This window comes from Pyxicephalus adspersus, chromosome 9, assembly GCF_032062135.1.
Source record: "Pyxicephalus adspersus chromosome 9, UCB_Pads_2.0, whole genome shotgun sequence".
NCBI lineage: Eukaryota > Metazoa > Chordata > Amphibia > Anura > Pyxicephalidae > Pyxicephalus > Pyxicephalus adspersus.
Genome location: NC_092866.1, coordinates 53,178,063 through 53,192,826, shown reverse-complemented (window position 1 = coordinate 53,192,826; position 14,764 = coordinate 53,178,063). Strand labels below are relative to the sequence as shown.

At 39.4% G+C, this 14,764-nt stretch overlaps 1 protein-coding gene across 5 annotated transcripts in view; it reads right to left on the bottom strand.

Annotated features, from left to right (window-relative positions):
* Nucleotides 1-12,590, bottom strand: part of AMBRA1 (autophagy and beclin 1 regulator 1) — a 74,145-nt gene extending 61,555 nt beyond the window's left edge. For 4 of the 5 annotated variants that reach the window (XM_072422029.1, XM_072422031.1, XM_072422033.1 and 1 more), the window contains exons 1-2: nucleotides 12,319-12,514; nucleotides 3,050-3,270 (exon numbers count right to left, since the gene is read on the bottom strand). In XM_072422029.1, coding sequence (XP_072278130.1) covers nucleotides 3,050-3,184 — 135 coding nt within the window. In that variant the 5' untranslated portion in view covers nucleotides 3,185-3,270; nucleotides 12,319-12,514. Of the gene's footprint in view, nucleotides 1-3,049; nucleotides 3,271-12,318; nucleotides 12,515-12,540 lie in introns of those variants that run through there. The other variant, XM_072422030.1, reaches the window with a different exon arrangement.
* Nucleotides 12,591-14,764: the final 2,174 nt, after the last annotated feature.

Below are 14,764 nucleotides of genomic sequence, written 5' to 3'. Positions count from 1 at the left end.
GTCAAAAAGCTAAAATACTCATGCGCAGCCCAGCTTTGCTTGCCAAGATATTGGGCAATCCCGCCATCACCTCTGTGTGTCTATGCACCGGTGCGTGAGTTACATTATCCCGAACAATCAGGATAGCCAAAGAACGTATTCAGGAACAGAAGATGATGGCGGCCTGTGACAGAACGATGTCAGGCAAGTATAGAGAGTTTATTTCCGCTTAAAGTAGGAAAAGAGTAAATACATTCTTTTTGTTTATTTTCTGTGTCCCAACTGAATGATTTCCCATCACTTTCTGCCCTGAAAATGCAGCAGGAAGTACAATGAAATACCCACAAGGTAATAAAATTCTCCCCTTAGTTGTCATGGGAAAAGCTGAGCCTTTTTGTTCTAGAGACAGTCATATAATATTGTTTCCTACTACATAAGTTCTTGGTAACCATGATTTTTCTACTTCGAAGGACTACAAGGAGCCCAATCCTAACAAACCCTTGATACTCACCTGTACCCATTCCCTTGCAGGGCTTCCATTATTGTGTTCTTTCTCTTCCTGGTGATGATCTTCGGACATCCATGGGCAGAGATAGTAGCGCACCGGGTTTCATTTTTGGCACATACAGGAGAAGCCGGGATTTCTGCATATGCTGGCAACCAAAGCTGAAGCTGCACATGCAGAGGTTACCTTTTTGACACATACCCAGAGAAATAAGGCAGATAGGAGGAATTTTTGCAGAAGGAACATCGCCTGTCCCTTTTTGCAATGATGGCAAAAAAAAAAAGGTAAATGGTATTATTAAAGTGCTGTTTTAATCCTGTTTTGCTCGTTCAACATTCCCAAAGCAAGGTGCTTAGTAAACAAAAGTTACATGAGAAGACTGCTTCCCTGTATTCACCTTATATTACAACACTTTGGGATCACAAAAGCGGGCTCAGCTAAAGGTAAGCAAGGAATGCAATTTTCCTAGAAAAGCTAATTTCATCCTTACCTGCTTCCATACACACTGACTAAGGTGAGTGTTGTGCAAAAATAATTATTTTAGATCACAAAGGTGCACTTTACCTGACTGGTTGCTACACGCTAAACAGACTTTCTGCAGTTAACTTTACTAAGCACTGAGGTCACCCTGTGATTCTAAAATTCTTTCAACACCTCCCTAATATGATTATACCTATTACACTCATTTCCTGCCAGAAAATTTCAAAATTGCCAAAAGATCAAAAACTCCCATTGAAGGCAGAAAAAAGGTCACAGAATACTAGAAAGATCAAGTATATACCAATGTTATGTCTACAGCTCCCTGTGCTGTACTTCCAACAAAACTGCAGGCAGGACAATTATAAGCAGGTTATTATTCCTGCTACAATAAAGGAAATGCTATTAGTGGGGTATTTGGTAAATTAAAATGCTAATTAGGTACCTCAAATACCCCCAAGTATAATTTGTAGTCATTTATGAAGCTAGTACAGATGATGAGACCTTTTTTAATATAAGACTAGGACAGCAAAGGAATTCTTTAATGAGAGAAAAAAACTTCCTGGTGCCATTGCTGACCTACTTAGAAAATATTCAAAGTACTGGATGCTTGGCTACACGGAAGTGGGGAACACTTCTTTGGGAGCATTTCTCCCATGGAGAAACGACTTAAGAAAAAAATAAAGCAATAGTAAAAAGACGTAATAAAAAAATAAAGCTATAGGGGATTTTAACACATTCCTTTTCTAAATGTTTGTTATACATACACTTTAAAGGATTTCTGCATTGTGTCCATTGTATCTGTCCAGTGACGACAATCTTATCCAAGAACTATACTGTCAGGTCCTGGACACTACTACAAGACAGCTGTCTAGAAGTTCCCAGTTCCTCTGTATTAAAGTCACACCCTTACATTCACTACACCATATGAAATGTCTTAAAAGACAAGTGCGAGCATGTAGCGAATTACAAATTAACTCCATGTACATAAAAAAGACAAAAATTACTACTGTTGTGCAAAAGGCCAGAAACACCAATGCATGTTGGTTCCTTATAGCACATGCATTAACCCCAACTGTCCCAGCCAACCCCACAACCTGCTGACCCAGAGGCTAAGACTATGTACAAATGTCAAAGAATTCTCGTCCGACTAAAGCTTCTGGGCTGGTATCAGATGAGATTCAGGCACATGTACAGCACTCGTCTGACATTGTTCATGGATCAGTCCTGGTGGAACAATCATAATACAAATGAATGGAGGCGAGCGCAGCAGGGTGTCTCTCACTCGTTTTTCCCCCTTCCCTCTACATAGAACAAAACAGTGCTGTATGTATGTCACTTGTTCATGCATCTTTCAGTCTTTTGTTGTTGGAAAGGATCTTACGCAATCCTTTCGTAAAGAAAAATATAACGTGTACATAGCCTAATGGTCTGCAAATGAAGAGAGAAGACCTGAGGTTGGAGTACCTCTTCCAAAGAGTTCCAGCTATGCCTAATGTGTAAAGTTTACAGCACTGCCAGGTAGGTATCAGCCGTAATAAATTACAACATTTATTAATTTAATTGCAAGCCATGAAAGGATTTGGATATGAGCTGGTATCAGCCTCCTGTAGTGTAATGTACAGTCTGTACAAATTGGAATTGGGTGCCGCCTCTCCTATTACTGTGCGAGACACAGTGTGAGGACAAACCTGTAGGTAAAGTATCAGGTTCCCTCCTGTACTAGGCAGGGCTGTGCCATATGTCAGGTCAATTAATATTAGGACTGGATCTACAAATATTCATTTGGCAGGAAAAACGGCTTACATTTTGTATGTATTGTGCGATTGTAAGATCACTTTTCTTGATATGGCATGAAAAAAAAACGCAACCTAAACACTTTTAACGTACAATTTCACATACAACATCCGGTGCAGTGCTGAGGAATCACATGCCCTGTATGTATTCATAAAACTGAGTACAGGACCACAACTGTCTAGTTAGACCATGACAACAGGTATGAGGCAGCACAGGTAATCCTGTAGCTTTCTGATAACTGAGGAAAATGCACACAGCAGACAATCCGCAATAAACAGACAGACCACTTACCTTGCCTTCCCATTTCATAAACCGAGTTTTATCCTCCACCAGGCATTGCAAAAGACGCTGGGCACCTTGTGCCTGTGTTCCCCTCTCTCGGCCCGAAAGGATCCGGACCGCATTCTTTTCAGGCACAACCCTCATGGCACCGCTGGCGCCGTCACTGCAACTTCTCAGAACAGGGCGAAGGAGCTGACATTCAGGTGCGGACAGGCAGACTTCATGGAAGCCTAAATGGGCCAGGGGGAAAGAAAAGGTCAATAAGCAGATGAGCAAGCAAGGTAGCAAATCACTGTATGTAAAAGAAAAAAAAAAAAAAAAGAAAAGAAAAAAAAGAGACAAATCAATGCCAACACCCAAAGAAGCAATGTACCAGAAAAAAAGAATACCTGTTACTGATGCATGGTGTGGCCACAGCTTAGGTGAGTAAATTAGGTGAGCAATCTAAACTTCCCAGCACTTGCTGCCTAATTTATTCAAGCCTTTCCTAAATCACTGTCAGAGCAAGCACATACATCCTATTCAAATATCTATCTGGCTTCTATCTGGAGTGACTGGCTTTTGCATTTAAAAATATGAAAAAAATAAGAAAAATGAAATTTGTTTGTAACATCTGTAATACAAAACACATTTCTCCATGTTTTGTCTATTTAAATACAGAAAATTAGCCAGATTTATGCTAGAAATCCAGTGTGCTCCTGTCTGAGCAGACAACATACAGAGCCTGATTTATTAAAGCTCTCACAGACTGGAGAAGATAGGCCATCATGGAAAAACCTGGGTGATCCAGCAAACCCAGAACGAATTTCCTTAAAATCATTTGCTATTAGCTGACAAATGTTTTCAATCCGGAGCCAAGTTTGCTGGATCATTCAGGTTCCCCTATGATAGTCAGTCAATCTCTTACAGTGTTAGAAAGCTAATTTAAATCAGGCCCAATGGCTTTAAAATCACAATGATGGCTATCAGTCCTATGTCTGATCTTCAGCTGGGCTACAGAACATCACCCCTTCATGTTTTGGGTATGAAAAGATGAGGTTTTCCATTTTTTGGCAGGCAAGAACTGTGAAGGGCTGACAATTCTTTAAATTTTTACACAACAATGGCATGGTTTAAAATTATGGAAAAAAAATACATATTTGTCAAAATTTTACCAATGGCTATTCAAGACTGTAAACAAATTCTGACATATTGTACTGAATAGGCTTTGCTAGAGGGCTGCTGGTTCTGCTTTTTGACATGAGTCTGATAATGTTAGTTCCCTGCATGATTAATCCTCCCGTGAATCTGAGAAGCTTCTACTTTTGACTCAACGAGCTGATGCAGTGACCATAAAATAAGTAATGCAAAAAAGTTTGGACAGTTTTTGTATTGCTATGTACACACTTCAGATGATTCTCACCCAATAAGAATAGGTTGGGTTCGGCTCAGGTGAGAATATGACATGTGTACAGAGGTCGCCCGACGTGGTTCATGGATCCGTCCGACTGTTCCATTAACAACCAACAGTGAACGATCGGCAGAGACAAGCAGGGTGCAGCTTACTCATTCTTCCCCCTCTCCTCTCCAAAGAACAGAATGGAGCTGTGTGAACAGTGCTCTTTCGTTCATCTGTCACTCTTTTGTCGCTGGAACTATCATGAATGAATGTTCCCAGCGGCGATAATTGAACCTGTGTACACCGCCTTAGTTATACATACCAGAGACAAACTCAAAAAGTGAACATTCGCTATATTACAAGAACATCCAGAAATGAAAACTGTGCCCAAGCAGTACCCCTAATGTATAATTTCTCTAATGCTAATAATGGGCACTGCACATGCTAAGCCTAGGCACTGTATTTTGAAGGTAAGACCAATAAGTATTTACAGTTAGGGGTCAACTAAGGCACAGAGCCTCTGACAGTTAGCCTTGCGAAATATATGAAATAACTGCTACAGAGACAGACTGTTTTATTTAAGAAAGATCCTACCGCATCGGCTTGCATAGTCTTTCCGCAATAACCATCTGCCCGAATCACACAAGTTCAAAGTGGCACTTTAAGAAATAGCTGTGCAAAATATGAAAGTTTGGGGTTTTGACAGACTAATTAAAGCGGACCTAAATTTAACATTTTCACAGGGTAGACAACCCCTACATGTAAAGGGAAAATGGCATTCACGTCACGCATCCCATGAGGCTCTACCCAGCCTTAGCTTTACCACCATCTTTGTTTTACTTTTATGTATGTAAAAGTAGTATTTATGATTTACCCTTATATTGAAGGAACAGTGTGTGTGTATAAATGTTTACACATCTGTTTTTTATTGGTAAAAAAAAAAAGCAAAATATCAACATAAAAACTACAAGTTAGAACAAAATGCTCAGACATCATAACAGAAAACACAAAACTGGGAAAAATGCCCATGCCCTTGCAATGAGATATCCACAGCTTTGTGCAAAGCAGTTCTAATAAAACAGACGATTTCCAGATTAATAATAGAGAAGAAGAAAGAGAGAGGCGGCCGCGCATGGTTGATATCTCAGTATTATTAAGGTTGAAGAATATATTACTGCATGATAAGTCAGATGTAGAAAATGTAAGGTGCTGCAAATAATGTTAATTTGTCTACATCTGCTTGGAGAACATATTTGCAGCATTTGATATTATATCAGTCGCAATGTTATATAACAGATAAAGAAGCAAGAAGGGTTATTTTAGGTTGACGGATACATAAGCACTGAAATAAAAGTACTGTCATAAATAATACATTCTAAGTAATAACACAATGACACACCAGTGTACACACTGTGTACTGATCGAGATATGCAAATACAACGCCGTGCGGATTTTATTGGATCAGTTACACAATAGGCCGTCTTACATAAGCATAGACTCCGGTGCCACAAAAAACAAAAGGTAATGTCCGTATCGTTCCAGACTCTCAATCATGCTCAGGTAACATCTCTTGCAAAACTGCAAAAGCGGAAAGCCGAGACAAGCTGATGAGCCAAATGAAGAGAACAGAATAGTATCCATATACCATTTGTAAAACATTGCATTGGTATTGGTTTGCATTGCTAAAACATTACAGACAGTCCCAGCCAATAATTCTTTATCAGCTTTTTGAAACAGATGCATAACCATCAAAGTGGGCAGAATCTATTTGTTAGCAAAGGCAAAAAACTACCAGCTAAAGCAGCCTCTCCCAACCTTTTTAACATGGGGGAACTCTTAAAGATGATTTTTAGATCTTTAGGGAACCACTGCTATAATACTATATCCACAGCTCACAGTTCATTAATGGTGGTGGTCAGTAGGAAGAATGTCTCTTACATTGCTGGTCAGGGGGGAAGAATGTCACCCTTAGAGATAGCCAAAAAGGTCATTGGTGTCACCTAAAATGACCTGAGAGGCAAGAAACTGAGCAACATGCATCTGTAGATAAATAATCAATGTAAAAACAGACAAACCAATGACATCTTACCAAATAATTTAAACCACATTCAAATGTCAACTTTGAAATTATAACGTTACTATTCCTTAATTTATTAGACAAGATCCACCCCAAGAAACCCCCAACAAGATACACCTTGCTGGAGGTATATGTAATGCAATTGGAAAATCACCTGGCCAGTTCCAAAAGCTTCTGCATGTAGACAAATCACAAACATTTCACGATGGGGTCTAATATTGGGCCACATGAAAATGGGAATATGTACAGGCAAGTGAATCATACCGAGTCCAGCCAAGGGAGCCTGCACCTTCCTGGAGGTTATAAAGCCCAAATGGGCATTGTAATTCTATGGGAATCATTTAAAGGAGAAAAGGAAAAAAGTGTATATATATATATATATATATATATATACACACTTTTTATCCCTCAAAGTAAACTTGTGCTTTGGGATTTAAGGGCAAATTAGCGGGTCTGCTGATCACAGAATTGCTGCAGCACAATTTTTCCTCACTTTCCTACAGTGGTGTTAAATACTGGTGGCTGTAGAAAATACATAAATTCCAGTAAAATATGTAGAAGAATGTAACCGCTACAAGGAAAGTCCATGGCTATGTGTGAGTTAAGACTTGTAATTTACACGGGTATTTTAGTCAACGCCAAAAAGTTTACTAAAGAAAAGGCTGCTCCATGCTTCCCTCAGTGATGTCCACAAGTATTTGGTCACATAAAGGAGATTTTCATCCATATGGTCCCATGAACTGAAAAAAAAAACAGTCTGAGCTCTGATCCTCTTATCCAACAGATGACACAAGTATCCAGGCCTTCAGAACAGAGATGAGCACTGAAAGGAACCATGAGCAGCATTTTCCCTTCAAATACAATATTGCAGTCTGTTTTGCTCTATTTATTCACACAATGCAGGACGGTTAATAAAGCTTTTTTGAGTATAGATACAATTTACAGGAACAATACCATGAATAATGAAGGCTGGCTCTCCTTTGAGAATGCTAGTTTACTGGCTGTCAATGATGCTTTGACTTAAAATGTGATTGAGCCATTGGGCCAGATTTAATAAAGCTCTGAGAGGAGAGGATACACTTTCATCAGTGAAGCTGGGTGATCAGGCAAACCTAGAATGGATCTAGTCCAGGATTCAAAACATTTGCTAGCAAATGACTAAGGAAATCCATTCTAGATTTGCTGGATTACCCAGCTTCACTGATGAAAGTATATCCTCCCCAGCCTTGGAGAGCTTTAATAAATCAGGCCCACTGACTCTGTTGTTTGTTCCAAGATTGTGAATGCAATGTGATTGTAGCATTTTTGAAAGGATCCTTACAATACTATCCCTCCATTACTTCCCCTATGGCAGCCAAAACTAACAGAACCAAATAATATTGATCCCATGAATTCCTTCTAGTTGTTTTCTTCCAAATGATAATTGGCTTTAAACCAGAATTGGCATTAGATAGAGCATGCCAATAAAGAAGCACATCATCACATGTTCCCCGCTAAGTCCCTACTTCCCTCACCCACATTATTTTTCTGTAGGTCCGAGGAAAAGGAGTGCTCCAACTTCTGTATTTGGCTTTCAAGTCTTGTGTAAGTGAAGTAAAGATTGAAAGTCACAAGTCTTTGGCCCCGGTTCATATTTGGAACTCCACCCATTGGCATCAGAAGGATGCTGAAATTACATGAGCAACTGCACGTCCGTAAAACAGACAATGCCATTTATGCTGAACAATTATTTATACAACCAAAAGTTCTTTGTATTCCAATAGTCCTCTAATGTTCCTTGACACATTTCTTCTTTTTGATTCTAAATTAAAAATTAATGATATCCTCCATTACATTGATCTAGATCTATCACTGATTGACACTTATCTATAAGTTGCCAGTCAAAGTGAACCTAAACTCAAAATTTTTACAGACAACCCTTTTATTTAAAGTAAAAACTGTATTTTTTTTTTTTTTTAGTGCAAAGGCGATCTAAACAGAATGGGAGGGCAAAGCCTCCTGGAGTACTTACGTCACGTATTCCGGGAGGCTCTTGGCTGCCCTTTCTTTAATGGTGTGGGTTTTTTTAATTATTTTAAGTTTAGTTCCGCTTTAACACTAAAGATATCTACATTTATTCTGTAAGCAAGTGTTTCTCAACCAAGGTTCTGTGGAACCATAGGGCCCATCCCAGAGGCTGCTGGGGGTTACTTCAGCAATGAGTAATTTGTGACTCCCAGGTCAGTTTACCTGATGATTTTTTTAGCAATTTGTAAAGGTGACATTTAGCCACTGGCATTCTTCCCAATGACCACCATAATAATGTAACTTGGGTTTTCCATATAGTAATTATAGAAGGGGTTCCCTAGGACCTGAAAATTATTTCAATTATTTTCCCCCCCAAGTTAAAAAGAAACACTGCTGTAAGGCAACCACAAAATATTATCTTTATCCGAAACACTTCCAATGTAGAGGTAAGTCCTGGCTCCTTTCATTTTTTTTTACAGTTTGTCATTTTAAAATATATTTCTACAAACATGCAGATAACAAAAAAAGCACAAAAAACAGTAAATAACAGGCAATCTGTGAAATGCCGATTCCCCTAATTCAATACGTTTTATAGGGCTCATACAAGAAAATCCAAGAAGAACTTGGTACCCAAGTCATACTGACCCCCTAGATGATTTTATCTTTTTCTCCAGACAACAAGGCAACATTATGGATGCTTTTTTTACCTAGAAAAATATCAACTAAAAGACAACCACCATAGCATTTTCTACAGCACAGGTAGCTGCACACAGCCAAATTATGTGATGAATAAGATCAATTGACCACAATACAATTACATCTGTTTATGTAGGGCAAAGTGACAGCATTTCCCGAAAGCTCACTCTACTAGTAAGGTGTGCTCACCGATCCATGGTTCTTTACTGACTCCAGGTTTGGAAGAACTTGCAATCTTCCAATGCTTGGAACCAAATAGCCAACGGCTAGACCCAAACTCTGGCACATGGCGGGGCCAACCTTCTTCTAGAAACCAAAGCAATTCCTCGCTCGTGGATACCAACTCTGCACAGCTAGGGTTCCAAGTATCATTTTGAGGCAAAAAACGCTTGCAAACGCCTGTACAGGTGTTTATTGGCATTTGTTCTGGTTTTATAGACACCTGTAAAAGTTGTGTTTTTTCCAATCAGCAAGGACTCGGGAGCAATCCCCTTGCTTTAAAAATGCCAATAAAACACCTGCACAAGTTTTAATGAGTAAATGCAAGTCTATGGAGGTGTTTGGGCGGCAAAACAACCCTAGAAGCTGTCATAAAAGCTTCTAAACAACCACTTGTGAAGGCCTTAAGCTTGAACAAAAAACAGACCGATCCATACTCATTTAAATTCTATTTTTTACAAGGCGATTTCAAGATTTTGCAGGCTATAAAAACACATACAGAAGCCTGGAAAAAAACAGAGGTGTAAACACAGCCAAAGAGTGTAAATGGGTGAGTAAATCGACCTCATCAGTTTGACTGGTCAGTTATTATTATTACACAGCATTTATATAGGGCCAGCATATTACGCAGCGCTGTACAAGTCCATAGTCATGTCACTAGCTTTCCCTCAAAGGAGCTCACAATGTAAAGTCCATACCTCAGCTATATGTCTTTAATACAGTTTATGGTCAATTTTGGGAGGAAGCCAATTCACCTAACTGCATGTTTTTGGAATGTGGGAGGAAACCGGAGTACCCGGAGGAAACCCATACAAATACAGGTGGAACCTGCAAACTCCATGCAGATAGTGTCCTGGCCGAGATTCAAACCTGGGACCTAGCGCTGCAAAGGCCAGAGTGCTAAGGTCTCAAAACACAACCACTCTCCGATGTCTAACTACTACTACCTTTCTTTATTGCTTTGGTGTGAATATTACAATTACTAACATATAGCAGTACTAGCATTACTAACATATAACAATGCTTTGTTTACATTCTGCCTGTCTGCACTGTAACTGTAGCCCAGGACCAAAAATTTTAAAGATGGCATCTGCCCCAAATATTTGTCTGAATATACCTTTAGTGCAAGAACCAATACAGAACTGCACTGTGCTCAGATTATCAATAAAGATTATGAACTCCAACAGACAGCTCCACTTCATCCTATGTGATTACTGACAGTAAACTGACTACACATCAAGGAGGACCCTAACGCTTTCCTTGTCCTCATCCCTAGTCTGCAGACATGTTCACTTTACTCTGTAGCCAAGTATAAGCTTTTAGCATTTAGAGATCTGTCACTCCAGTAAACAGATGAAAAAAATAGAAGCATACAATTAAAGTATAGCTCTTGGCATGAAACACGAGCATTTCAATCCCAAACAAACATTTCTTCTTGCTCCAAGTTGGGGTCTATAAGTATTGTCAGTTCAAACAAATACCATATGGCACCACCAAACAAAGGATTATCCTCACACACCAAATATAATATAATTCATAGGCTCCTCGAAACCAGTTTTCAAATCGCAATCAATGGAATCTCAGGCTGAGGTATTATACGATGCAGTGTCCAACAATAAAATGCATCGCGAGGGGTTCTTTTAGTGCTTTTTCCTTTGTTTAGAAAGTACAAAGAATAATAGGGATGTTCAAGAGAAGTGGACTTGGAATCATTATCAATATTTGTTTATTCAGTACATCTAAAAGATTTACCCAGTATAGAAAAATCATTCAGATGTTTAGAATAAATTCTGTTTTTTTAAGCAACTATTGATATTGATTATTATTAAACAGGATTTATATAGCACCAACATATTATGCAGCGCTGTACAGTGACCCTGGAGAAGAAGAGGACCCTGGCCTGAAGAGCTTACAATCTAGGAGGTGGGGGAAGTAGCACATTTCAGGAGGGGAGATAAAGAATGGTGGATATAGTGAGAGATTTAGGAGACGGAGGAAGAAGGATAGGTAAGTTTGAAAAAATGGGTTTTGAGTGCTCTTTTAATAAATATAGATCTATATGCGGATATACAAATATAAGCAAAGGGCTTGCTATAACCCTAATGGGCTTGCAATGATGGAGAAGATCTCCGAACTTATGCAACCCATCTTCTTCAATATGTATGTCCTGTCACTGCTTCTCCATACAACGTACACACAAATCTATGCAATGTATACAATGTACAGATATATACACACACACATTGTACACACAAATCTTTACACAATATATTGACAATGTATATATACACAATGTACACAGAAAAGTACACACACAATTTACATATATATACATACACACACACATATTATATATCAATACACACATACATTACATATCTATACAGTGTACACACATACAGACATATACACACACAATGTACATTACACATCTCTACAATGTACACATATACACACATGTACAATACATACACATATCTAAACAATGTACACACAATACACACACATACATTATACACACTATACACACACACACATCTATACAATATACACACACATCTATACAATATACACACACAATGCATATATATATATACACATACAGTACACACACACACACACATCTGTACATTACACATATCTATACAATATACACACACCTATACATTACACACCTATACAATTTACACATACAATATACATTACACATATCTATACAATATACACATACAATACATCTTTACATTACACACCTATACAATTTACACATAAAATATACACACATATCTATACATTTCACACATCTATACAATACACACATACAATGTACACACATCTATACAATACACACATACAATGTACACACATCTATACAATACACACATACAATGTGGCAATCACCTCTCGGGCGGTGCAGGCCTCCTCTCCGGCCTGGGTGTTCCCGGTGACGACGAAGCCCGGCAGGCCGCTACGAGCCCCGGAGCAGCTTATAAGACGAATCGTAGACTTGGGGCGGCCGGGGAGGAGGGGAGAAAAGGTGACGGGAGGACACAGACACCGAGAACAGCTACCATCCGGGACAATGGCGGCCGCCAGACCGAACTAAACGAGAGCCGAACCTACCGGATACCCGAGCGCATCGATGAGGAGCCAACTAGGATCGAACTGAGCCAATCACAGGGCGGCGTCTCGGTTAGACCAAAGCAGTCGAGCGCTGCCGTAGTAGAGAGTAGCAGAGCTAGGCTGATTAATCGATCTGCCGGGATTAACAGATGCAGAGCTTGGAGAACAGCTTGGCTGTCAGTGTTGGTGATTCAGTAATTCTGCACCCCACTGACATTGATAACAAAATGTTTGGCTGTCCGGATTATCCTGTGTCATTAGTTATTTGAGTCAGTGATATACAACATTATGCAAAATATTATTTTTACTTGCTACATGCTTGTTTGGCACAATAAAAGTAAAGGAGCCAGAGACAATCACTCCATTAGGCTACGTACACACGTGCAATAATTGTTGATGGAAACAAACAAATAAGGACGATCGTTTGAAAATTGTTAACAAAAAAGTGCACAACGAGGCCAATGAACGAGAGATGTCGGTGTAAATGAACGACCGTCCCAGCGGATCTGTTTGGGCGAGGATCCTTTGCTATCCATTGTGTGTATGGTCGTTCAGTGATCGTGGATCACTTTCTCCTTTACATGTCACTTCCTGCATCGTTCAAACGATCGTATCTAGTGTGTGTACATTATTGGTGGATTATATTTGAACGATCGTATCGTTACATCATGTACAGAATCGTGCACTATACAATCGTTCAAAATAATCGTATATCTGTCGTTGGTTGTTCATTTTCTAACTACAATTATAGTAGCCTTAGTTTAGAACAGTCAGGATTCCCCCAAAATGTTGATTATAACCTTTTTAGCAGATGTTGTCGCTATATAAAAATAATAAACAATTTCTCTCTGGGTGTGGCTGCTATCCAACACTTATATGTGTGCTGGATGATGGTGTATACTTTGCTGTACACTTTTGCTTCCCTTGTATTACCATTGCATCATGTGGGGAGAATTAGGAACAACAACAAGGAACATGCTGGCTAAGGCTAAGTACACGCATTAGATGATTCTCGTCTGATAATCGTCTCAGGGCTGGTATTGAACGAGAATCTGGCGTGTGACCGACGTCGTTCATAGATCTGTCCTGGCGGATCCACAAACAACGAACAATCGTAATACAAGTGAAGGGGAGAGAGCACAGTGGGGTGCCGCTCTGTGATTTCCCCCCTCCCCTCTCCATAGAGCACTGTATGTACAACGCTCGTTCAGTCTTTTGTCGTTGGAAAGGGTCTTTCATGACAACCATTATTGAATGTGTGTACGCAGCCTAACTTACCCAGAAGTGTTGGACCGCAGTGGCATTCAAAGATTTTTAGGAGAGTGAACCCCCTGGAAAGTTAACTATAAAACATCTTCTTACTGCTCTTACCACAGTTCTAATTTTTTTGGAGAACCCAGTTTTAAAACTTCCTAATGCCACTTTTTTCCAATAGTGGGTATAAGGCTGGGTTCTCACTGTTGCAACGTAAACTTACATTATGCCTCCATTGCATTCATTTAAACAGACTTCCTAATGCACAAATATTGTACATGCACTGTAAGGCTAAGTACACATGTGCAATAATTATCATTGGAAAATGATCGATTAATTACAGATCAACAATTATTTTGAACGATTGTATAGTGCACGATTCTGTACATGCTGTAAACAATACGATCAAAGAATATCCACCAATAATGTACACACACTAGATACGATCGTTTGAACGATGCAGCAAGTGACGTGTACCGGAGAAAGTTTACCGCAGAACAATACACGATCACTGAACGTCTGTACGCACTATAGATAGTGAACAATGACAGTGATAGTGATATTAAACAATGATAGTGAACGTTTCCAGCGACAATCCTCATTCATCTTCGTCGGCCAGTTGTTTGATCGTTAGTCATTCGTTTCCAACGATAATTATTGCACGTGTGTACGTAGCCTAAGACAAGACACAATAGTGCATTACAATGCATATTAGGGTTTTAAAAGGCAGATGTGATGATATTGGTTGGCCATTAGGAATAAATGTCAGTACAGTTAACCTACCCAATGCATACAGCAGTGTGATTCCAACCTAAACTAATCCCATGTCATCTCTGGGTTAGTAGGAGAAATATTGAAGATTCAACGCCTGCTATTGCCAGTGGAACTTCTGTACTTTCCTGCCACTTCACATGCTTACCTTCCAGACCAGCCGTGGCCAACTGGTGGTCCGCAGAAAAATTACCTGGCT